This window comes from Amia ocellicauda, chromosome 13 (genome assembly GCF_036373705.1).
Source record: "Amia ocellicauda isolate fAmiCal2 chromosome 13, fAmiCal2.hap1, whole genome shotgun sequence".
In the NCBI taxonomy this organism is placed as follows: Eukaryota; Metazoa; Chordata; class Actinopteri; order Amiiformes; family Amiidae; genus Amia; species Amia ocellicauda.
Window position 1 is genome coordinate 1,630,536 of NC_089862.1, and position 26,730 is coordinate 1,657,265.

The window sequence follows — 26,730 nt, forward strand, 5'->3', positions numbered from 1 at the left end:
TTTTCTTTGCCTTTGTCACCCTTCTGTATATATATATATATATATATATATATATATATATATATATATATATATATATATATATTCAACTTTACCCTGGTAAATTTTGCTGAGGATATTCACTACAGTGATATGACCATATGTTTAAAGTGATTTACTATAAATACAGTGTCTTCACTGTGCTTACTACACTAGGCCATGAATAAAGCCTGGTGTTATAAGGAAAAATAAAAAGTATTCTCTCAATCAAAGGTTATTTTTTAGGATGTAGCATTAGAGTAGAGGGCATGATTTAGTAGAGTGAGTTTGCATGTTGATATACATATTGTCAGACACTTTGCAGGGAACACCTTTGAAAGTGAGGTGTAACCATTTGTTATTTGCACTCTGCATAAATAACAATAGCATCTCTACTCATGCTGTGTGTCTGCTTGCCCTGGAGTCTAAAATTCTCCCATTCTCACCTTCTAACCACTCCAGTGCTCACTGTTGTGTTGATCATTTTATAACACAGTGCTCATTGTTCTATTAATGAGCAAAAAACAGAGATTAAAATAATCTGTGCAACTATTGTGCTAAACATGTCTTCAAAGCATTTGTCATGGTATTCCTATGGAACAGTATAGTAAATGAAGGCTTGTTGAACCCATAAGGAACCTCAATAAAACTACAGTAAAACCATGTTAAAAGTGTAAATAGTAAATTTACCAAGGCAAACTTGAGTAGTGAAAATGAATAAAAAATTCAAGCTGTTTAAAAAAAAAAAAATGAAACAACAACAAAACTTTTAAATTAAAACAAATTATCAGCTGATCCCAGCACTGCTCACTTTTCTGATTGTGACTTGTAAAAAGTTTCCTGGCTAGACATAAACAATTACTTGGTGCATTTGGTCCAATGATTGATGTTCAGGTATTTCCAGAATTGTAGGTGAAGTCAATTTGGAAGAGAACTGTATGGTTTTCCACACACATTAGTAGCTGCAGCCAGCTGGCATAGTGGCTTTATTTTTCCATTTCTGAGAACATGTCAAGTTTAAATTAAACCACACTTTTACTGGCTGGCTCAAGACCACTCAGTCTACTTTGTAAATTGCATCCCTCTGTGAGAATCCCAGTGCCAGACAGGTATGTTATAACCCAGATTTGATTCTGCAAATAATAGGATTATAAGGCTCAACCTATGCTCCAAGTAGAGGCTTTTACTGACTAAGTAACTAAAACAGTCTTTAAAATGTATTTACTGTTCTGATCTACTCCCTGATCTTAAACCCACTGGATTACAGCCTGAGGAAAGAAAGAAAAGGAAGATCGCAACTACCATAAATATGCTCATGGAGGTTAATTGAACTGCATGCAGAAGAATACGGCAATGCACTGCTTAAGTTGTGTGACAGTATAAACAGAGAATTAAGAAGAGCTATTGCTATAAAAGCTGGGATACAGATGAGAACAAAAGTGCTGTAAAGAAAAAAAAAGTTAATTGAAACGTGACCACTGTTGAATTTTATTTTGTTATGCTTTCTTTATTAGTTAGGTTTCAGAAAAATAGCTAGACTCATCCACAATTTTGACTTCCAGCTTCAGTGGTGCATTATGTGAATTACTGAAATTGTACAATGTGATGCATAAAATAATTTTACTTGATAAACATTACCTTTATACTTACAACGCTAAGCTCAGTACTGGGCCGAATCTAACGGTTTAGGACGCCATATTCCGCATATATTACAGTCATAAATACAGGTTCTTGCGTTAAAGGAGCATGTTAAAGCAAAAGCTGACTTCATACTATGCCTACCTCTGATACTCACCATCCGTATTATATTTGTTTTATTTATAACATAAATTTTATAATCAAGAAATCATTATAAAATATACAGTTAGGCGATATATATATATATATATATATATATACATCAAATAAGTTGACACATATTCATACATTTTCGTTCCATTTACACAATATTTGTGTAACTGGGCATGCGCTGTACAGCTTGGCGTACCTCTGATTCAACATCTCAAAAGATTGCCCACTCGCGCATGCTTGCTAGGGATTTCTCTGTGCCCAAGGCCATAAGAATATTGAGTATTTGGGAACGTGGTCAACCGGCTCCTGAACCAATGATACCCGAGAACAGGAATAGATTACTTCGGAGAGGGTTTGCAAAGCGCTAAACTACATAATACATATATAATCATATCACGCAGTAACAGTGAACATGTCTAAAAAGGGGAAAGATTCGGAAGGTAAGAACCTAAACTGTATTTAAATTGGATTTGGGAAACGCCAGGCCATGATCTTGATTGCAAAGGCATGCGTTGTAAACTTCAAACAGAAGTAATGTTTACAAGAATTTGAAAGGGTTGTTTCTGTATTGTGCAGACTTTCTGGTTAGACAGCTTTCATCACGCAACAGGAAATGCTTCGTCAGAGACTTGCGTGTAGAGGTGGCAGTCCGTTTCCGTTTATATCGAGTGTGATATTTTAAATTCGCCGTCCTTCCTGACTTTGTTTTTAGCTACACGTATATAGGCTAGTTGACTACGTTACAGCTGGATACGCGGCATTATCATGATGCATTGCATTGCATTTCTAATAAACTTGTTTCCTTTCCGGTGAGTTTTTTGTCGTATGGTCCTGCATGTGTTTTTTTTTTTATTTTTAATTTGGCTGTAGAGTGATAGTATACCTCGTGCCGATGTGTGATGCTTAGTTTTTAAAATCAATGAGGAAATCCATAACATTTTATAGACTACCTTAAGTTAGTAGCTATGCTTTGTCACCTAGTTTGTTCATATTTTGCTGTAGTCGAGTTAGTGGAATCGTCTTTCCTTGGGGCTTGAAGGTTTGTGGTGACTTGAGTTTCCACGATGATATTTAAAACGAAGTCATTAGAAGTGGAATGGACCCGTGAGTTCTTACAGTATTGTCTTAGACCTGTCTATAAAAGTTGAGATATATTCTAATTCCGTGTGACCTAGAACATCCTTAAATTAACGTAAACACGTCAAGCACAGTGCATATAATTCATGTTCATTATTTAGAAGATTAATTATTCAGGTATAATTCCAAATACTTGGTTCTTTATCTCTGTACATTTTACCCAGAAAGTATGGGGAAGACGCATTTTTTTGTTTGTTAATGTTTGTTGTTGCTTCTAATAAAAGTTGCTTTCTTATTTAAGTGGCAGCATCTGTTTTCAGAACTTTTAAAACATGGACTGATCTTGACCTAGCTGACCTAGTTCTGTAGGCATTTGCGAGTTTTACCAGCCATTCTATAAACCCAAATCTATAGAGTTAAATGTCTTTGCTCCTCTTCCCTGGACTTGGTTCTGTTTGAAGTAGTTTTCAAAAGTAAACATTTTAAGTTTATTCTGGAGTGTTATGGGTAGAGGAACCTTGGAAGTTTATAATCCAAGTAATTTATGCACATATATGAAATGCACAAATATAAAAACAAACCAATAATTACAATTCTTAACTCCATCAGAACAATGTAAATTACCCAACACACTCAATATGAGCAATTTCGAGAGCTTTCTTTTTTAACACCGTTTAACACTACAAAATTACACGATAGAATGCAAACGCATTCAGTTGTCGAAGTACAAACATTCTTTTCTTCTGATATAAAGAAACGCCCAGGTAATGGTAACATTACACTCTGAAAAAAGTTATCAAACAACTTAAAGGCCTACCAGATAATATCAAACCCAACCGAAAACAATACAATGAAAGTCATGTGTATTAACTGACACTCAAAGCATTCCCTTTTTTATTTTTGACTTTCTATTTATTAAATACTTGTAAGGAGTGCTTTAATATGTACATAAGCACCAGACTGCTTTGTAAGTTTCAGTTTTGTTTCCTTAGATCTGTACTTGATTTATTTTTCCATTCCATTGGCTGTTCAGGTTTCACTGCTGAAGGGACTTGAATTTGCCAGTCATATATAAACTTGTTTGTTTTTTCCCCACTCAATTTTTATTCCTATAGGTTTTAGAGCAGTAAATTGTCCTACTGCTGAAGGAATTGACATCCTAAAAGCCCGTGTAAGTTAATTATTTCTGTGTTTTTTTTTTGTTGAGAAACTGCATGTCTCTTTTTATCCTGAATCTATTTTAAAATAATAAAATATAATATATTTGTCCTTATTTGTTTTGCTTGTTGCTGTAGCTACTGACCTAGGAAGAGAATGTGAAAAAATTAAATGTAATGACTCTATAGTTGCTCAGTTGGTAATGGAAAAGGAAACCTTTAACAGGGTTTTATCCCCCCCTTAACTGCCATTATTGTATGTATAATTTGAATGCCAGATTTAAAATATAAAATAGATCTATTTTCTTTTTGTAGTTCATGATGGATTTTTTTAATGGACACAACTCACCATATTATATGCAACCTAGAATGATGAACCCCCAGTTTGGTAAGATGTTTTTTGTTTTTGTTTTTTTTATAATATATACATTTTCCCTCAAGGATCCCTGATTCTATAATGTTGTCTTATTGTTTTTCTTATTGTTTTGTTGTAGATTAGAGTAAGTTTTAAAACTTAAATACCCTCTAGTCGTACTTAAAGAGTAGCTAAATGCTGATAGTTGTTTTCAGATATTATATTCAAAATCAAAAACGATTACTAAAGCACCTAAACTTAATTCTGTAGGATTTTTGTATCTGTTTTGTGCAAACATTTCAAACTATGGTTTCAGAGATGCTTGTTGTAATTGAATTACAGAAGATATGATGAAGGCAGAATATAAGCAGTGCTTTTGTTAGCCTGTTCACTTTTTGTGACATGTAGGCCTCCGTTTTTCTTAAAGGTTGTAAGAGTAACCAGAGAATTGGAAAGAAGATATGTGGTCAAAATGATTGAGGGGACTGCAATATAGGAGGAGTTAGCATTAAACATTATGGCAAGATTACAGTGAGGGGAAAAAAGTATTTGATCCCCTGCTGATTTTGTATGTTTGCCCACTGACAAAGAAATGATCAGTCTATAATGGTAGGTGTATTTTAACAGTGAGAGACAGAATAACAACAAAAAAATCCAGAAAAACGCATTTCAAAAAAGTTATAAATTGATTTGCATGTTAATGAGGGAAATAAGTATTTGACCCCTTCGACTTAGTACTTGGTGGCAAAACCCCTTGTTGGCAATCACAGAGGTCAGACGTTTCTTGTAGTTGGCCACCAGGTTTGCACACTTCTCAAGAGGGATTTTGTCCTCTCCAAGTCATTAAGGTTTCGAGGCTGATGTTTGGCAACTCGAACCTTCAGCTCCCTCCACAGATTTTCTATGGGATTAAGGTCTGGAGACTGGCTAGGCCACTCCAGGACCTTAATGTGCTTCTTCTTGAGCCACTGCTTTGTTGCCTTGGCTGTGTGTTTTGGGTCATTGTCATGCTGGAATACCCATCCATGACCCATTTTCAATGCCCTGGCTGAGGGAAGGAGGTTCTCGGCCAAGATTTGACGGTACATGGCCCCGTCCATCGTCCCTTTGATGCAGTGCAGTTGTCCTGTCCCCTTAGCAGAAAAACACCCCCAAAGCATAATGTTTCCACCTCCATGTTTGACGGTGGGGATGGTGTTCTTGGGGTCATAGGCAGCATTCCTCATCCTCCAAACATGGCGTTGAGTTGATGCCAAAGAGCTCGATTTTTTTGGTCTCATCTGACCACAACACTTTCACCCAGTTCTCCTCTAAATCATTCACATGTTCATTGGCAAACTTCAGACGGGCCTGTACATGTGCTTTCTTGAGCAGGGGGACCTTGCGGGTGCTGCAGAATTTCAGTCCTTCACGGCGTAGTGTGTTACCAATTGTTTTCTTGGTGACTATGGTCCCAGCTGCCTTGAGATCATTAACAAGATCCTCCCGTGTAGTTCTGTGCTGATTCCTCACCGTTCTCATGATCATTGAAACTCCACGAGGTGAGATCTTGCATGGAGCCCCAGACCGAGGGGGACTGACAGTTATTTTGTGTTTCTTCCATATGCGAATGATCGCACCAACTGTTGTCACCTTCTCGCCAAGCTGCTTGGCGATGGTCTTGTAACCCATTCCAGCCTTGTGTAGGTCTACAATCTTGTCCCTGACATCCTTGGACAGCTCTTTGGTCTTGGCCATGGTGGAGAGTTTGGACTCTGATTGATTGATTGCTTCTGTGGACAGGTGTCTTTTATACAGGTAACGAGCTGAGATTAGGAGCACTCCCTTTAAGAGAGTGCCCCTAATCTCAGCTCGTTAGCTGTATAAAAGACACCTGGGAGCCAGAAATCTTGCTTATTGTTAGGGGATCAAATACTTAACATGCAAATCAATTTATAACTTTTTTGAAATGCGTTTTTCTGGATTTTTTCGTTGTTATTCTGTCTCTCACTGTTAAAATACACCTACCATTTAAATTATAGACTGATAATTTCTTTGCAACTGGGCAAACGTACAAAATCAGCAGGGGATCAAATACTTTTTTCCCTCACTGTAGGTGTGTAATTGAAATCGGCTATAAATGTGAGTGCTGCTTGGAAAGAGGGAAGCCTTTGGACTTTTGAAAAATCTCTTATCTGTTGGTCTTCCTGACCTGTTTGTATACCATTGTTCTCACTTTTTTTTTTTTTTTTTTTTAATTAGATTTTTTTGGCATTTCTACAGGTTTAGATTTTACAGGTAACTATGAAGATGATGAATATGACCATAGTGATGACAGCGATGACTTTGATAATGAACTTTATGATCAAAGGCCATACTGTGGATTTTCCAAAAAATTTCTAGACCGACATCAGCCAGCATCAACCATTCACCATTCACCATTCACTCCACTTAGGGAAATTACTGCTGAGGTAAACATTTTTAATGAGTATTGTTGTGAAGTTAATTTCATAACTTATAAAGTAAAAGCATTAATGATAATGTATGATATAAGACAATATTTTCTTTGGAACCCTCAAAGATATCTTGAGTCATTACAGTGAATTAGCAGTATCCAATAGGTGCATTTACACTGCCATTTCTGTTCCGGATCAGAAACGCTCGGCGATCGGATCAAATGTACCTCTCAGGGAGATGGTAATGATCCGGATCAAATGCATTGGTAGCATAAGGTACTATTTAAAAAAGAAAAAGAAAAAAAAAAAGCTTATGTAAAATAGTTGTTAAATAGTATTTAATACTATTTCATATAGTAATAGTATTATTATATATATATATATATATAATATAGTATATAGTAATATAGTAATAGTACTAATACTATTAATACTATAGTATTCAATACTCAATAGCTTAGAAAGTCTGTGAGAAGTTTGAACTGATATGGCCAAAGTATATCATCTACAGCACACATCCAGTCATCCACAGTGCATAGGTTAAGTGTTATTTCACCAATCCTAATGTTATTGTGAACTAAAACTTTATTTTTGTATCGGCTCTATGTTGATGTATTAGAATTATGAATTTGAGATTAAGTGTTAAAGGCTTATAATGGCTTGCTTGTGTGGTGTACCATGTAGTAATTATATACATTTATTTTATAGGAAGCTGAAAAAAATGCCAAAGAATTACTAGATGAGGAAGAAAGGGTAAAACAAAAAGCTGAAAAGAGGAAGCTTAAGAAAATGGTAAGTCAGGGTGTTTGTGAAGGTAAAACTTAAGAATAGTTCAAGCTCTTAGTCAGATTACCCCAAAACAACTTCCAGATGCCTGACCATTGACCTTGACCTGTTTTTTTTCTCCCCTCTTCCCCCTATTTCTGTTGACGTGTATATGTATTGGTGTATCTATGGTGGAGTAGTGCATTTTTCTTCACTATAACACTGTGGCTGTGGTGGATAGTGTTTACTTTCCTGCTTTTTGATTTTGTTCTATTCTTCCAACAGAGGCAAAAAGAGAGAAAACGACAAGAAAAAACTGAAAAAGAAATTAAGAATGAAAGTAAAAATGTAAGGTTTATTTTAGTATCGTACTTCGACAACTGAATTAGTTTGCTTTCTATTGTGTATTTTTGTAGTCATTATAATGGTGTTTATTTAAAAAAAAAGAAAACTAAAATTGAGTGCTGGGTAATTTACATGGTTCTGATGGAATTGAAGGATTTTTAATTTGTTTTTATATTTGTGTATTTCATGTGTGTGTGTAAATACAGCATATGTGGTCACACTCAACAGTTGACTTAAATTGGCTAAAGAAAGTTACCTAACATTGGTAACTAACCTTTCTTTTTATTTATCTGTAAGATGAATTCACTGTGTTAATGAAGAATGTTTTGCCTTTATTTTATTTTTTATTTCCCTACATAAAGAGCAAAACTCAAAAAGGAGTGACAAAGATCAATACCACTAGTGAAGAAAATAAGTCTAATGAAAAAGATCCTAAGATGTCACTTCAAAAAGATACATTGGCACCCTTAGAGAAGAATAATAATGATGTAATTAGTAATGAATCTAGTGAAGATGAGAGTAAAGATGAAAGCACAAAAAGTGAGGTGAGTGATGCATTACTTCAGATAAAAGCCATATTCTGTCCTGATTTCTGTGCTTCAGTTGTATTTTACTGTTGGCAGTACTTTTTGCAAAGTGTACATTAGCTGATGTTTTTTCCAGTTTTATTTTGTTTGCGTAAGGATTATATTGGAACACAATCTTACTCGCAAAGGTCTTTATTTATAAGTTCGTGAAGTGAGTGCTCAAATTTAAAAACATGTTTGAAGGTCAAATTTATGTAAGTGTCGCAAGCAATTATTGCAATAATATTAGTCATTCTGAATGTTCTCAGGCATTCCTGGATGTGCCAGTAGACCTTATGACTTTGCTATTCCCATAGGGATCAGTACACAGCAAACACTATAGGATCAAAAGGGTTCTGAGAGTTTCTGTAAAGCTGACTCTGAAATAAGATTAAATGTAGCAGCGCCTTATCTCCTCCTCTTCAGGTTCACACACCCAAAAAGCAGATGCCTTTTAAACTTACTTAAAAGATGTCCATAATTAAGCTTAATATTTTCTTATTGTGTCTCTCAGGGGGAATTGGATTTCAACAGTTGTTTTATATCTAGCATTGCTAGACGTAAAAAGGAGCTTAAACCAAAACTAGGGAAGAAAGAGAAAAATAAACCTTCTCCAAATAGATTGGAAGGCAGATCAGAGGGAGAACAGGAGGCTCAACAACAGGTAAAATAAGTTTGCTTTTCAATGCTTATCTATTTCAAATATACCTGGAAATGCAGTGATTCCCAACCTGTGGGCGCAGAGCTACTGAAGGTGGGCCATGAAAATATTTTAAACAATGCTTTTAAAATTGGAATACATTTGTCTAAGGTTTTACAAATCTTAGAACTTTAGAATGATTGTCACGTGACAGTCACATTTGTATTTCCTCTCTTGTTAATAGAAATTAGCTGTATTCGAAACTGCATACTACATGTACTACATGCCCACATTACTGAAATGTTGGTATGGGTAGTAATGCAGTTTTGAATACTGCCATTGACTTCAGATGTCACTCGTATCCTATCTAAATTTAAAACGTTTGATTTGTATAATGCCCATTACAGTTGTTTTTTTTTTGGGAGGGGGGGTGGCTTGGCAATCTTGAAAAAAAGTAAGTAGGCCTAATTATTTTGTAGGTTGGAGCTCCCCGCTCGGGAATCAAACCGCACACCTGTACATCACTAAATAAGTACCTCAAACTAATTTACGGAGATGTTTTGTTATTGATGAATGCGGGCGTCACAACTTGTATTCATCTAGAAACTCCTACATCAGCAGCGGAAACAGCTTATTTCCAGTGAAGAAGCATATTTATAGCAGCGCACAAACCGAAAACTGTGCATCTTCACGCATTTCAATAACTGAGCTCCACCGAAACAGATCAAGCAACACAAACTGTCTAGTTTCCCTGCATACTGTTGGTTGATTGTGAGATTTTGAACTAAGTTTTTTGACTTGGAAATTACTCATTTCAGGTCTCTAATTTTCAAAATGTTCTGGGGACAGTGGCCCATTACTTAAATAAAAGTTGTGGGATATAACAACTGCTGACAACTGTTACTACTTTCAGTATAGTTATTTTTTTTAATGATACTGAACGCTGGGATATATTGATCAGGGGGTTCACATCAATTCCCTATTTCCAACACTTTTCTGTATTGAATAAAATACAGATTTAACTTGTTAACATGCATATGTCACCATACAGTTTATTATGAGTAAAGTTAAATCCGTAGCCTACCTATATATAAACCGTGTGCTTGTAAAAAAAAATGTGATTAGTTTGATAACTTGTTTTATTTTGTTTATATGGATTAGCTGTAAAAAATTTCATTCAGTTTTATACACTTACAAGCTAGTGTAATGTCAGACATCTTATGCAAATGTATCTAATGTGTTAAATGTGTTTTTTAATGTTGTTTTGATGTTGATCAAGTGGGCCTTGGGATGGAATAGGTTGGTCAAGCCCTGCTGTACTGAAATATGTTCTCTGTTTTGCAGAATGGTACAGAAAATGGTGGTGAGGACATTATTAGGAGAAGCATGGAGTTAGCTGGTTAGTGATCATTTACATTTTTTTGTTTTGGCAGAAGCCTTCAAGGGGACTTAGATGCTTTACCAAACACTAACATGTTATCTGAGGGTAGAACAAATCTATACATCAACCTGCACATTACTGTGATGTGTAAAGGTAAATTTAAAGTGGTTAACTTATATTTAGCTATATATTTAAGAGCCCTATGCATATTTATGGTCTGTACTTCCTAATTATATACATTTCAAATTACTTCCCAAAAGAATGGAAACAACACAAAGCAAAATATTACTACTAAAAGCAAGACCATGTGTTCTGCGATGATGTTGAACTTTCAGTTCAGTCAGATGGAAAATGTAATAGGTTTTTTTTTTTTTTTTTCTGTCACCGATTTAATTGTTTTATTTAATTTCCCCCAGTTATTGGAAATCAGTTCGCTTGTAACGGCCGCTATGAAGGTGCTGTGATGTATTTTACAGATGCAATCAAGCATAATCCAAAAGAATATAGGTAAGCCTTTCTGAGAGGTGTGACTCGCTGAAAATGAACATTGTGCTGTGGATCTGAAGTACACACCTTATTTTTTATTAAACCTACTAAATAGTGTTAGTATTGATTTATTAATAATCATCCTCTCCATGAAAATTAAATCTGCATCTTTATTTACCCTCAGACTTTTTGGTAATCGCTCTTACTGTTATGAGAAGTTGCAACAACACGAAAAAGCACTCGGGGATGCAGACATTTCACTCAGCATGTGCCCTGCATGGACAAAAGGGTTTTTCCGGAAAGGAAGAGCACTGGTTGGTTTAAAGGTAAAATCTTTGTGTGCCTTATAGGGTTCTAGCAATATCTGGTTATTGGACTACACAACCTAACAGTCAATTTGATGGATAATTTCTGTTACTTCAGTTGGTTATTAATGCTGTTATACTGTATTAACATAGTAATATTAAAATTATGGATGCTTTTTTTCAATTTTTTTCCAGGGTCATTGGCACAGCATTCTTTTAAAAAAACAAAAATAATTTCGTATCCCTTCCATTGTCAATACTATGCAAACTAGACAGCCTAACAATATTAACTAAATTTTATCTCACACCAGAGACTGCTTCAAGGTGGATGTTGTCTTCAGTTATTGGTTAACTTCTAAAACAATCTGAAATGTTTGATATTTAAATAGTATTAGTCCTTAGCAGTGACTTGATGGTGTAGTGTTGATGACTACAAAGTGGCAACAAACTAGCTATATTTGCAAATAGGGAGTTCTTTAGTCTGTAGACCCCACATTTATTTGAATAAATGAAGACAGACCCAGGGTCAAAGATGCATAATGAAAATTGTAACTAAACTAGTAATACAAGAGGAGGAAAAGTCATTATCTAGATAAACCATATGTCTTGTATATTAAGACAAAGGTTAATCAATATTATTATTGTTAGAGTGACGCATCTAATTGTGTTAGTATTAGGCTATGTTATTGAAAACCATGATATCAGTATAATTGTCTAATGCCCAAAAAGATGGTTAGGATGTCTTTGGCATTTCCAAAAATTCTGCTAGGATTTGGTTACTATCACTTCAGGTATAGACAGATTATATGCAAATCTCTTGGCTCCCATTACATTTAGTTTCAAGATAGCTAACGGTGGAATAGTGAATATCTTTAGTGCACAGTGGTAATTAAAATTTATACTTTAGTAGAAATTATTAGGAACCCTTCAGTCTTTTTGCTATTTGAAGCGGATATTAATTTTGGAAATGATTAGGCCTAGTTTTAAATAACTGCTAATCAGAAGTACTTTGCTCTTTCTAATAGAGATATGCTGAAGCTTCACAGGCATTTAAAGAAGTTTTAAAGCTGGACAGCACCTGCACTGATGCAGCACAGGAACTGATGAGAGTCCAGATCATTCAATTGATGGTAAGTTACAATGCTTTGATTTATTGTCTTTTTTCTGATACTTTAAATTATTTTAAATGACTGGACTATATTAATTTAAATTAGGTTATTCCTGATACCAGTTCACTCATTTTGGGATGTCCGCTGCTTTAAAAAATAAACCTTGACTCAATTTATTATGCATCAGGTACTTTTATAAATATTTATTTTTCTCTTACTGTAGGAAATGGGGTTTACTCGAGAGCAGAGTTCAAATGCTTTAATAATACACGGAACAGTTGAGAAGGCACTGGAAGCATTGTCCACTATTCATGGTAAGAATTCAGCTTGCAAATTGCCTCCTCTGTATATAGATCTTGTCTCCATGGGTTTTATTGAATAATGCATTTAGCTAGTGTCAAATCCTGGTTTTAGTCATTCATGCTTTGCAGATTAGGCACTAGGAGGTAGGGATGAGACCAAATACTCAAACATTTGACTTTGTTAATGATGGCCACTATCGACAAGTGAATCTACGATTTGATAGTTAAAAAATAATTATGTAGATTTTATTTTAAAGCCTGTACTGATAATTGGCTCTCTTTGTAGCAGTTTCTTGGTTTGATTGGCTAAACTAGAATGTACGTTGGCTTTTTAATGAATCAAATGTTTGAGTATTTGGTCTCACTTTGGTCTTCCTCACAGAAAAGTACTGCATGGAAATACTTCAGTAAATTAAAATGTTAAGTTTAATTGCATTCCACAAAATGTTAAACTTCCACAAATTTAGAACTGGTATGTCAACCTACCCAAAATTCAAACGCCTTTCTGCAATGCTAACAATGACAGAAAAGGAAAGAGGACTGAATCAAACAAAGTACGATTATATACAGATGGGTGACAAATTGAAGGTAAAACGTGAATAAATGAGTGGAGGAATGAATGCAGATGCCTCCAAACAGGTGTACTGCATAATACAATTAAGCAATTAACATCCTGTCATGCTCTGTGGCATGTATAAAAGCAGGCCCAGTTGACCTCGATTTTAGATCAAGATGGCAGTACATAAACCCCTCATTACAAAGACAAATGCACATGTGTTCAGTGGTGCAAAAACCATAGGCACTGGTCTACAGAGATTTATTATTATTATTTTTTTTTAACTATATATTTTTTGGTTTTAATTAAGCAAACATGCTAACTAATCAAACCGCAATACAGAAAAATCTAAAAACCATGGACAGAACATGACCCCCACCACCATGAACCTCCCCCATTATCCCTCTGTATTCTGGAGAGCAAGTGCAGCTCCAGTCTGCTAATGGGAGTCTGCTGCAGTATATGAAGCTGAATGAAGCGAGGCACATATTCTTCCCAAAAAAGATTATGCAGATTCCATTTTTGCTCACAGGTTGTGAAATTACAAATATAGAAAAGCAGTAGTAATAGAAGTAACAGAAGTATTTACAAGTTGCCACAAATAGAGACAGGAGAGTACAGGTGAGAGGTAGCCATCTTGTTTGACTAGTTTCAGAATAGTCTTAGCATTGCTCATTTTGTTTTAAGTTTGCCTTAAATTGACATTAGCATTGTCTGTAGTTTGCCTAAATTTGAAGTCAATTCAGTTCAGCTGCTGAGTTGGTGAAAGTAAACAGGTTGTAGAAGGGAGTTTCTGTCTAGGACTAGCAGGAATTCTGTTGCAGGAGGAGCCAGGTGGGGCCAGTTAGGTGTGAATTGGGGGTAGGTAGACAAAAGCTACTTAAACCAGCTGTTGAGAAAGATCTTGCCTGCCTGGTGCTCAGGTTACAGATCTCCCTAAACTAGTAGACGGGCTACTGGCCAAAGCCAGGGGGAATCCACTGGTCATGGTCCACATTGGAACCAATGACATAGGAAAAAGTAGGACAGAGGTTCTGCAAGACAAATTTGAGGAGTTAGGAACAAAACTAAAGAGCAGAACCTCCACGGTAGTTTTCTCTGAAATACTTCTGGTACCACGTGCCAGGCCAGGGAGACGGGCAGAGATTAGAAAGTTTAACACGTGGTTGAAAGCTTGGTATAGGGAAGAGGGGTTTAGGTTTATGGAGCATTGGTCTTTCTTCTGGGATAGATGGGACCTGTACAAACTGGACGGTCTATATCTAAACAAAAGGGGGGCTAATGCATTGGGAGAGCGTATGTGCAGTGAAATTGAGAATCATTGAAATTAGGAACCAGGGGGGCAGGGAGCTCTTACAATGGGAGATGTTCCACTAAGGCAAGAAAACCAAGGGAAACTGCCAGTAGGAAAGTCCTGAAATGTTTGTACCTCAATGCCAGGAGTATAAGGAACAAGATGTTAGACTTGGAAGCCACAGTGCTGGCATGTGACTATGATGTTGTAGGAGTGACAGAAACATGGCTTACAGAAAATGATGGGGATGAATACAAGTTGAAAGGATACACACAGTTTAGGAGAGACAGGCAAAATCGAAGAGGGGGTGGAGTAGCATTAAATGTGAAAAATGACATTGAGGCAGAAGAACTTGTATTAGATCCCAGTAACGGAACAGAACAAGAGATCTGGAGGATTAGCGGTAGGAGTGTGTTACAGGCCACCAAACTCAGATATTCAGAAAGATGCTGCATTGTACAGTGTAATCAGGACTGCATGTAGCTGTTATAATGGGGGATTTTTATTTCCCAAACTTACACTGGGAAAGCCCAGTGGGGACTACAGAAGCAGAAATAGAAATGGTTGAGATGGTAAATGACTGCTTTCTAACTCAATTTGTCAGGGAACCAACCAGAGAGAGCGCATGTATTGACTTGATCTTTTCAAATGACCAAGATAGAGTGAGGGGGACAGTAGTTAGAGAACCAATGGCAAATTGTGATCACAATATGGTTAGCTTTGAGGCATTCTTTCAAAAAACAAGGACCAAGTCTAAAACAATGGTCTACAATTTTAGAAAAGCAAACCTTGAAGGTATGAGACGGCACTTAGAAGAGGTAGACTGGAGCACACTGGATACAGAGTTAGTTGAAAATGGATGGGTATATTTTAATAATATACTACTTGAGGCTCAGGAGCAATTTGTACCAAAACTTAGCAAATTAGGGAACAAAAAACACTGGCCAAAATGGTTTAATAGAGGTATGCAAAAAAATATAAAGAGGAAGAAAATGTTGTATAGCGCATACAAAAGGGATGGTGACGAAACAAAATACATAGAATATGTTGAGCTGCAAAGAGATCTTAAGAAAGGGATCAGGAAAGCAAAGAGAGAAATGGAAAGAAACATAGCTCTTGGAGCTAAAACTAATGCAAAGAGCTTTTTTCAATATTACAACAGCAAGCGGTCAATAAAGGAGGAGGTGAAACAGATAAAGGGCAAAAATTGAGGTATCTTGGAAAACGAACAAGATGTGGCAAATGTTCTAAATGAGTATTTCACAGAGGTTTTTACAAAATAAAAAACAGATGACATGCCACAGGTTGACAATCAGTCCAGTTAAACCCTAAGAGAGATCAGGATAAATGAGGAGGAGGTACTAAAGGGACTAGCAGAATTAAAAACCAACAAATCACCTGGGCCAGATGGGATATTTCCAACAGTACTTAAAGAAATGAGGGAAATGATTTATAGGCCGCTAACTCGATTATTCCAAATGACACTTAGAACAGGGGATGTGCCAACTGACTGGAAGACAGCAAATGTCATACCAATCCACAAGAAAGGGGACAAAACTGAGCCAGGAAATTACAGACCAATCAGTCTCACCTGCATCACCTGTAAAATGTTGGAAAAAATGATTAGACAGAAAATAGAGGAGCATCTCAATGAAAACCACATTCTTGGAGATAGTCAACATGGGTGTAGACGAGGCAGATCATGTCTTACTAATTTATTAAAAAAAATGTAACATGCAACTGGAAGCTGTAGGCATTCAGGGTAATGTAAGTAGATGGATTATGAACTGGTTGTATGTATAGGAAGCAGAGGGTGTCGATTAGAGGAGTTGCTTCTAACTGGGGTGAGGTTGTTAGTGGAGTTCCACAGGGTAATGTTAAGACTGTACAATGCACTAGTTAGACATCATCTGGAATACTGTGTACAGTTCTGGGCACCACACTTCAAGAAATATATTGCTGCTTTAGAGGCAGTTCAGAGGAGAGCATCCAGACTTATTCCAGGTCTGAAGGGAAAGTCCTACTCTGAGGGAACTGAACCTTTTCACCCTGGAACAGAGGAGACTACGTGGGGACTTGATCCAAGTCTTCAAAATCATGAAAGGCATCGACCACATCAAACCAGAGGAGCTTTTCCAGATCAGCAGGGACACACACACCCGGGGACACAAATGGAAATTGGGCTTCAAGGCATTCAAAACGGAAAACAGGAGACACTTCTTTACACAGAGAGTAGTCACAATCGGGAATAAACTCCCCAGCAATGTGGTTGAAGCTGAAAGTTTTGGAACATTTAAAAATAGACTGGATAGGATCCTTGGATCACTTAGATATTAATGAACACCAAACGAGCACGATGAGTCGAATGGCCCCCTCTCGTTTGTAAACTTTCTTATGTTTTTAATAGGACTTCACTAGCTCAATCATTTTTGGAATATGTCCCTTTTTATTTTGCACAATGAGAACCTTTAATCCTCATTCAAATGAAATCAATCAATCTTAATTGTATATAGTGGAACACCATCCCAAAGCATGTCACAACATTAAAGAATAAAGAATAAGTGCATCATAATTAATCGATCATGTAAATGTTGCAGTATTGCTACAGTGCAGTAAAATGCATGAATCACATTTCATCATGGTATAAGTTTGAGGATTATAATGCTAAAGTACATTTAAAACCCCCATTAAAATCACAATCTACCCCCGAAACAAAGTCTCACAGATTCTCCCATTGCCCTGCCATTAAAACGCAAGAAGTAGACGTTTGTTCATTTGGCTGCATTAGTAATCATTCCATATTGTTTTGTTTAGTTTGCAGTTGCACTCAATCATTAATGTGCCTTTGTTTTTTTTCAACGTATATTTACTTAATATCTACTGCTTTTACATTTTTGTAAAACAACTAGATTAATATTACAGTGGTATCAATCTACCCTGAGTTTGCGTATGCACAAATGTACTCTTCAAATCAGTCATCATTTATTTATTTTTGAGAATTTACAGCTTTTGTCAACTTTATGAAGTTTTTTAACTGTCGGAGAGTTAAATATGAATGATTGTGGTGGTTTCTCATACAGGAGATAATGGTAAATATAATTCTTTCCCCCGCTTGTTCAACAAACGTGTCCATTGCTGACCACAATTAATCACACCAGGACAGACTTACACAGTTTTTGTCATCTTCCTCCTGCACCCACAGTGCCACACCACAGCATAAACAGTCATCATAACATTAATATCTCATCCATGAATTGCAGATTTTTGCAGTTCTGCGCGAATCTGCATAACTCCTCCAATAGGATTGTGCGCGTAACAGTGAAAATCTGCGCAAAAGAACCTGACCTAAAACATGAATTTTCAGATCATAATGTGAGCGCTGCTCAATTACTTGGGGGCGGTGCCTTCACAGCCAAGCATACTGACTGATTTTCTAAAGTGCCAATCAGTTTAGGCAATTGAGGGCCGTGCCCACCTATATGGCTCTGCATGCCACAGGTTCGCCATTCCTGTCCTATAGTGAAACATTTCTATCCTGATGGGAGTGGTCTCTTCCAGGATGACAATGCCCCCCATCCACAGGGCACGAGGGTCACTGAATGGTTTGAGTATGAAAATGACGTGAATCATATGCTATGGCCTTCGCAGTCACCATATCTCCGTAGAACACATATGGGAGATTTTGGATCGATGTGTTAAACAGCACACTCCACCACCATCATCAAAACACAAAGTGAGGGAATATCTTTTGGAAGAATGGTGTTCCATCCCTCCAGTAGCAGTTCCAGAGACTCGTAGAATCTATGCCAAGGTACATTTAAACTGTTCTGGCAGCTCGTGGTGGCCCAACATCTTACTGAGACACTGTTGTTTTTCCTTTAATTTGTCACCCGTCTGTATCTACATACACATCCTGCTATTACCCTATAGGTGATTTTCAATTTTTTTTTATTCACTGGACGTCGAACGCACAGGTATGTTTCCGATTTGATTAGCGTAGACCAGTAGTCTATATGCTGAGTGTGGCTTGGAAATGTAAATCGTTTAGTAAAGGCCGACGCGATTTTGGTGTGCACGTTAAACTGACAGCAATGAGGATAACGGATTTTGCTCGCCGTTTGAAAAATGTAATCAAGTTGTGAACATGTCGCATCACTGTCCTATAAATGTTAACAACAGGTTAAAGACTCGATGGGTCACCTGATAGTTGATAGTCAAAATATTTTATCATGCACATCCCTACAAGGAGGGGGGTGATGCAGGTTTGAATCTGATGTCGGAGCAAATGCTTCATATGTTCTATCTGAGCAAACAATTTCTTTCTTGAGTTGGTTGTTGGCTAGGGTGCTGAGTAACTCCCCAAGTTCTCCTACTACTACTACTACTACAATGGATGTTTTTGCAGTGGTTTGGACCATTTGCTTCCCTGCTATGGAGATGAGGCTTTCAGAGACATTGTGGCCTTGCTGCTGGAGTTTCTGTATTGGTTGTGTGTGTTACATGGCTCCTCCCAAATCTTGTCAAAATTTTGAAAATACTGTTGCCGATATATTAATATTGATGTTTTGCAACTAACCATCTTCTAACGCTTGCTTGGTGAAATTGGATTTGAAAACTGTCAGCTTGTGTGTAACTGAAGGTTTTGTGACTGTTTTGTTTTAAGAGCATGATTTTAACCATTATTATATGCATAATGGCAGGGTTTAAAGTTTCAACTTTAAATTTTAAACTGATACTATCATGAACAAAAAACATTGTACATAGCCTAAGATTTAATTTATGTGGGGTTTTACCTCTCCTACAATATTTATTCTTTTAGATGGGAAACTTTTTAATGATAGCACCTCTGCAGTTGGTACCAGTCAAGTTGCTGAAGAGGAATGGATTGTATCAGGAAAAAAATCTCACCTTGCTTCGAAGCCTGCACATCTGGTCCAACCACAGCCTAATCTGAAAAGCAAAAGCAACCATGTCAAGACACCGGCTGTACAGCAGCAGCCACCCCTGTAAGTTTCAATTTCCTGATTGCAGTATTTAAAATGGACTAATTGTATTGAACTCAATAAGGGCTATTTTTTTTTTTTTTTTTTTTTTCCCATTACTTTTATCATTACTCAACTTCTTAGCAGACACCCGTATCCAGGGTGACTTACAATTGTTACAGTATATCATATTATTTTTACATGTTTTACCCATTTACTGGAGCAATCTAAGTAAAAGTAAAGTACCTTACTCAAGGGTACAACAGCAGTGCCCCCACCTGGGATAGAGCCCACAACCCTCCACTCCAGAGTCCAGAACCACTACTCCACACTGCTGCCCTTTTTAATGGTTTATATGTTAAACAGGAAACTGTTTGCTGTATGGGTTGGAAACGTGACCAGTGCTGTTCCAGAAAAGCTTCTACGTGACATTTTTGGCTCGTAAGTTTTTCTTTAAATGTTCATAATGGCTTTACTTTTTTCATTAATCATTTATTTAGATTATCATTTGTAAATGGTGATATTAAAGGGCTCTTCAAAAAGCTAAAGGTAGACAACTGTCCTTTATTATGAACGTGTAGATGCTAGACTGTGCTTCCACATACTGCACAAATTACTAGGATTGCACTCCTAGTTATGGTATATGTAGATGTACAATACTGTGCAAAACATTTTGGCAGGTGTGAAAAAATGCTGTAAAGTAAGAATGCTTTCAAAAATAGACATGTTAATAGATTATATTTATCAATTAACTAAATGCAAAGTGAGTGACCAGAAGAAAAATTTACATCAAATCAATATTTGGTGTGACCACCCATTGCCTTCAAAACAGCATCAATTCTTCTAGGTACACTTGCACACAGTTTTTGAAGGAACGGCAGGTAGGTTGTCCCAAACATCTTGGAGAACTAACCATAGTTCTTCTGTGGATTTAGGCAGCCTCAGTTGCTTCTCTGTCTCCATGTAATCCCAGACAGACTCGATTTTGTTAAGATCAGGGCTCTGTGGGGGCCATACCATCACTTCCAGGACTCCTTGTAATTCTTTACTCTGAAAATAATTCTTAATGACTTTTGCTTTATGTTTGGGGTTGTTGTCATGCTGCAAAATACATTTGGGACCAATCAGATGCCTCCCTGATGGTATTGCATGATGGATTTATATCTGCCTATACTTCTCAGCATTGAGGAGGCCATTCATTCTGACCAAATCCCCAACTCCATTTGCAGAAATGCAGCCCCAAACTTGCAAGGAACCTCCACCATGCTTCACTTGTTGCCTGCAGACACTCATTCGTGTACTGCTCTCCAGGCCTTCGGTGAACAAACTGCCTTCTGCCACAGCCAAATATTTCAAAATTTGACTCGTCAGTCCAGAGCACCTGCTGCCATTTTTCTGCACCCAAGTTCCTGTGCTTTCATGTGTAGTTGAGTGCTTGGCCTTGTTGGCATGTCGGAGGTATGGCTTTTTGGACGCAGGTCTTTCATGAAGGCCACTTCTGACCAGACTTCTCTGGACAGTAGATGGGTGTAACAGGGTCCCACTGTTTTCTGCCAATTCTGAGCTGATGGCACTGCTGGACATTGTCCAATTGGGAAGGGAAGTAAAGTATGACGTTTCTTTCATCTGCTGCAGTAAGTTTCCTTGGCCGACCACTGCGTCTACGGTCCTCAACATTTGCCTGTTTCTTTGTGCTTCTTCAAAAGAGCTTGGACAGCACATCTGGAAACCCTCGTCTACCTTGACATTTCTGCCTGGGAGAGACCTTGCTGTTGCAGTATAATTACCTTGTGTCTTGTTGCTGTGCTCCAATCTTGCCATGGTGTATGACTTTTGACAGTAAGCTTGTTAGCTGAGTTTGGCTGTTCCTCACCCAGTTTAATTCCTCCTACACAGCTGTTTCCGTTTCAGTTAATGATTGTTTCAACCTATATATTGAATTGATGATCATTAGCACCTGTCTGGTATAATTTGTTTTGAAGGCAAAGGGTGGTCACACCAAATATTGATTTGATGTAGATTTTTCTTCTGTTCACTCACTTTGCATTTTGTTAATTGATAAATATAATCTATTGTCTAATGTCTATTTTTGAAAGCATTCTTACTTTAGAGCATTTTTTCACACCTGCCTAAAACTTTTGCACAGTACTGTATAATGATTAACATGTCTGTGAAATATTAATATTTTTCTTCTTTACACAGGACTGGTGAAATTCACAGTATGAGGGTGCTATACAATAGACGCTGTGCCTTTATCAACTATACAAACAAAGACTCCGCTGACAAAGCCATCTTGGCAATGAATGTAAATATATATTATCCCCCCTCCTATTCCTTCAATTTATTTTCTTTTTAGATGGAAAGTAATTAACCTAAACAGCAGTTATCTTTAAGATGCAGCAAAGAAACATTGTCTGATACTACCCCGGTTTTATTTCCATCTCTGCATGTTTACAGAGGTAGCTGCCAGAGTGGACATTCAGGTTTTTTGGTGATTTGGTGTCTCTTAACAAATGTGACCGTGATTGAGTGATTTCTAGCCACTGGTTTGCTTTCATTACAGCATGTGGTGGTCCACACATCACTGGTATGAATAATTTACCTTATTTAACATTTGCCTTTTTACATTTTCTTTTACAGGGATTTGAAGTTGAAGGAGCCAAGCTAATAGTCCGATATCCAGATAATACCTACAAATTTATAGGTGCAGCAAAGCCCCTAAATCCATTGGCTGAACAACCAGCTAAAACTGTGAATCTGTAAGTAACTGTTCAAGGTTAGTCTCCAAAAAAAAAAAAAAAAAATACATGTGATGTTTGTCATAATTTCACCAAATGCTAATTCAGTCATTAATTTAATGACATTCATTTGAAATATCAGATTAAATATCTGAAGCTGAATTGTTAATACTAGATATGTTAGTTTGATTATAGTCTCAGATGGTCATAATGTTTAAGTTACAATCCATGGATAAGCTGAGCAAGCTCTCTGAGAGTGAACTGTACTGTTGTGCTTTTTTCTCTAATGGCACAGTGCAGTAAGTTATAGTAGATGTCATAGCAAATGTGTTGGAGTGTCCGTCACGGCAGAAATCAAGGAATTAAATAAGTTCCATGTGTTACAATCTTGCAAGACTCTAAATTAAATTCTAGATGCAATTATGCAACATTTGTTCCCAAAACCAGTGTTTGTCGATTTAAAGGTGGGTGAAATGCATGTTAATAATGTGCTGCAGCTTTATAATCTCTTTATAACCACTTTTACAGTGCCTTTGTCCTAACCTAAATCCACCTAGACAACTGTTAGTCGTTCTGACTTTCAACAATCAGGAATATAATTACAAACCCCATCATTGCCCAGAAATACATAAACATGCTATGAATCTTTGCTGAAGTGAATGTAATAACAGTGCTTGCTGTGCAGTGGATTTCACTTGTTATACCTAGCAGTGGAAGAACGGCTTACTCCCATTTGTTTGAAAATCTGCCACTGAAATTCCTCGGGTTCGGAAAGTAGCAAATGTTACATTATTATTATTATTATTATTAAATACACCGGTTTCTGTAAGGTCCTACAGTTGGGTAGTGCGTGTGATAAAGTTGTGGGCAGGGGTATAAAATTATTTAAAAGGTATTGAATATCCCTTGGAGCACCGTTAACTTGATCATTAAGAAGTGAAAGGTATATGACGCCTTCCAGATTTTGCTTGGAGCAGGGTGTCCTCCAAAACTGCAACTGGGTAAGAAGGGCATTGGTCAGACAAGTCCCCAAGTGTCTAATGATAACTCTGAAAGACCTACTGCAGCGTTCCAGTGCTCAGAAGGGAGAAATTGTCCATTTGTCACAAATTGCTCAGGCACTCTACTAATCTGGCTTGTATGGAAGAGTTGCAAGAAGCCATTTCTGGAAAAAAGTCCAGCTCAAATCTTGCTTGGAATAATAATAATTTAAAAAAAAAATGTTCCGAAAGATTGTGGTCTTCTGAAACAAAACATAAACAATGTGGCCTAAATGCCATGCATTGTTTCTTGTGCAAATCCAGCACAGCACATCACATCACCCAGATAACACAATCCTTACTGTGGAGCATGGTGGTGGTAGCATTATGTTATGAGATGCTTTGCCTTGGCAGGGACTGGGAAACTTGTCAGGATATAGAACAAATTGGATGGAGCGAAATACAGGCCCCCTGATTTATGCCTTTGTGCCACAGTGTTATTTATCAGGGTATTTCATTGAGGACAACCTGACCTAGAGAGGCCCAGTCAAAGCCTTCCCTTGAGATTCTGTAGCATGATTTGAAGATCATTTGCCCCCCAACAATCTCCATCCAAGTTGACACATCTTGAACAGTTCTGACAAGAAAAATGGGTAAACCTGGTAAAGACATACCCCAAAAGAGTCACAGCTGTAATTGCTGCCGAAGGTGGTTCTACCAAGTATTGACTCGAGTAAATACTTTTGTAACCAGGATGTTTTTTTTGTTCCCCCCACTCCATTAACTATTTCTCAATTAAAATGATCTTGCCTATTCAAAGAGTAGATTGTGTAAATCAATAGAAACAAAATCCCATTTAAATGCATCAAAATTTTAGGTTGAAAGGGGAGTAAATACTTTCTATGACCACTGTTTATACACACACATACTGTGTATAATAAAATACTGTATTTTTGCTCTTTCACTTGCGTTTTGAGCATGGATAAATCGGTTGTGTCACAGTGTTATTTATCAAGGTAATTGTTTGGGGCACCTGTCAATGCAGCATATATAATTAAAAAAATTAAAATAATCTGTAAATTCAGAATTAGGGAAAAAAACAAAACACAGCTTTTAAGTATTTACTTTACCTTATGTAGACCACAGGTCTTTCACAATATTGGTTAATATACGACTGTTGTAAAGTCACAGTAATTTGTTTACACTAGATATTAAAGCTGTTAGAGACTGTTTCCAAGTACTTTGCACATTCACTTCATTATTCTTGTGTAATGTATATTACATTTTTTTTGCTTGTTTTGTTTTTCTTTTTGAATGTTGGCAGACAGAAAGCAAGCGGGGAGTGTTTTTTCTGGAGGACATCTGAGTGCACAAAGAAGGAAAAATGCATCTACAAACATGTCCCTGAGCACAAAGGCATAGATCACAAATGGAATGCACCATCCTGAGCAGTACTGACTTTGGAATAGCAAACTTATTTTTTTCTAATGTCAATAGATGTATCGTACAAATGAATATTTCTGTCTTCGGATAAGGCAGCGGTTTTTGGAAATATTTTTATAATTAGGTTTTCTTCTTGAGACCCTTCACCTGGTTTTAGTTTGCTTTTAGAGTTACGTGCCTTCAGATACAAACACAGTCCAGCATTCATGTAGATAATACAGAGTATTAATTATTATGGATGAATGTTTGTATACCCTCCTATATTTTCAATCTAAAATTGCAATAATGATCCTGAGGAAAGCTAATCCTCTGCATGGTGTAGGAAGATTCTTCACAACAAGTAGTATTTCATTTCATTAAATACCATTTTATATAATTTTATAATTTTAAGAAAAAATGTAATCATTTAAAAAATTTTTTTTTTTATCCTGTTGTAAATTTGTATTACCAAATACATGTATCGCCCCCCCCAAAAAAAAAAAAAAAAAAAAAACCCACTAGTATTGATTTTAAAACCCTTTTTATTTTATTTTTTAGAAACCACTGGTTTCACAGACCTTGATTAGCATTACTCTTTCATACCCAAAATAACATTGGGTAAACTAGTGCTAATCTGGGTCACTGAAACTGGTATTGTATATACTGCTTGGATTAACTAGATTATCCAGTTGGTTTCAAGGAATTACTCTGGACTACATAAAAAATAAAAAAAATAAAAATGTATTTGCAAATACACATCTGTTTGATTTAACCGCAAAAATATATGGTATTTTTAGTCTGACTACAGTAGTTGTACACACAGTATTGCGGCATTTTTTTTTTTTTTTTTTAATTTTTCTATACAATAGGCAAGACATTACGTCTTGGTATGCATAAACACTAAATGCAGCAGTTTTGTATTCACATTAGTTTACCTACATCAAGGACAATTTCGTATTGTTTAGTGAAGAAAACCTTGACAACAAATTAACTCTGAAAGGTAGGTAAATATTTTGAAGTGTGTATCTTGCTTCTCTACTGTATAAAAAGGTTGTATGATGAGTGTTCCAGCTTATGCAATAATATTAAAAGCCCATAATTGGTTTATTTGTAATGATGTAAACAAGATGTGCGACTACATTTTCAAAGCAAATGTCTTCATGTTCTCACTGCTCTGCCTCTGTCACCTTGTGTAAAGGTTATACAAAAGAAGATTCTGCTTTTACTGTCAACCCAGTTTATTTTTTAAATGTAATCCTATCATTAATAACATTTTACACATGTATATGACTATTAAATGATTGGATGGTTTGTGCAATAGAAACCACTGAGTTTCAGTAGTTTCTCATAAATATTGCTTCTATGATTGGGAAAACTAACTACTAGAACCAAGTGATGAATTAAAACATGTGTTTTTTCTCTTCCATGTGCTAATTTTTCTATAATTCAAAAGGTTAAATACATAACATTTTTTAACTTTTTATATAAAAGTTGATTATTGCAGTGTTGCTTATGTGTAGTGCTGTGCTGGTATACTGTATATCGCCTCACCATGGTGAGAAATAATTTATCAATACTGGCAAATTATTTTAACATAAGAAAGAACATTAAAGTTTACAAACGAGAGGAGGCCTTTCGACCCATCCTGCTTGTTTGGTGTGCAATGATACTATCCAGTCTATTTTTAAATGTTCCCAAATTTTTAGCTTCAACCACATCGCTGGGGAGTCTTTTCCAGATTGTGACAACTCTCTGTGTCTCCCGTTTTCCATTTTGTTCCAGGGTGAAAAGGTTCTAGAGCAGCGATTTTCCTTCTTCAAGTGTGGTGTCCAGAACTGTACACAGTATTCCAGATGAGGTCTAACCTAGTGCATTGTACAGCCTTAACATTACTTCCCTTGTTTTTAATTCTACACTTTTGACCATATACCCTAGCATTCTGTTTGCCTTTTTAATAGCTTCCCCACATTGTTTGGCTTGGGAAAATGATGTCCACATAAATTCCTAGGTCTTTCTCATGTGTTAC

The 26,730-nt window shown here is 36.6% G+C and overlaps 1 protein-coding gene across 6 annotated transcripts; it reads left to right on the forward strand.

Moving 5' to 3' along the window:
• Window positions 1–2,040: 2,040 nt before the first annotated feature.
• Window positions 2,041–26,128, forward strand: LOC136766298 (uncharacterized). 6 transcript variants are annotated; one of them, XM_066719678.1, is made up of 18 exons: window positions 2,041–2,249; window positions 4,002–4,057; window positions 4,359–4,431; window positions 6,640–6,848; window positions 7,542–7,625; window positions 7,884–7,946; window positions 8,306–8,488; window positions 9,024–9,173; window positions 10,494–10,548; window positions 10,947–11,037; window positions 11,201–11,342; window positions 12,347–12,451; window positions 12,654–12,744; window positions 19,402–19,588; window positions 19,931–20,005; window positions 21,767–21,869; window positions 22,205–22,323; window positions 24,611–26,128. In XM_066719678.1, the coding sequence occupies exons 1-18, from the start codon at window positions 2,222–2,224 to the stop codon at window positions 24,702–24,704; spliced, it is 1,908 nt and encodes a 635-aa protein (XP_066575775.1). In that variant the 5' UTR covers window positions 2,041–2,221; the 3' UTR covers window positions 24,705–26,128. The 6 variants fall into 6 exon arrangements, with proteins under 6 accessions (XP_066575775.1, XP_066575778.1, XP_066575773.1 ...); XM_066719681.1 differs by having other exon boundaries at window positions 2,042–2,249; window positions 22,205–22,340; XM_066719676.1 differs by having other exon boundaries at window positions 2,042–2,249; window positions 24,607–26,128.
• Window positions 26,129–26,730: the final 602 nt, after the last annotated feature.

Excerpts from the sequence above, each read along its gene's own strand:
- LOC136766298 (XM_066719676.1), top strand. The coding sequence starts at position 2,222 with ATGTCTAAAAAGGGGAAAGATTCGGAAG. Across the intron at positions 7,626-7,883 it reads AGAGGAAGCTTAAGAAAATG|AGGCAAAAAGAGAGAAAACG; the intron begins GTAAGTCAGGGT and ends TTCTTCCAACAG. Across the intron at positions 7,947-8,305 it reads TTAAGAATGAAAGTAAAAAT|AGCAAAACTCAAAAAGGAGT; the intron begins GTAAGGTTTATT and ends CCCTACATAAAG.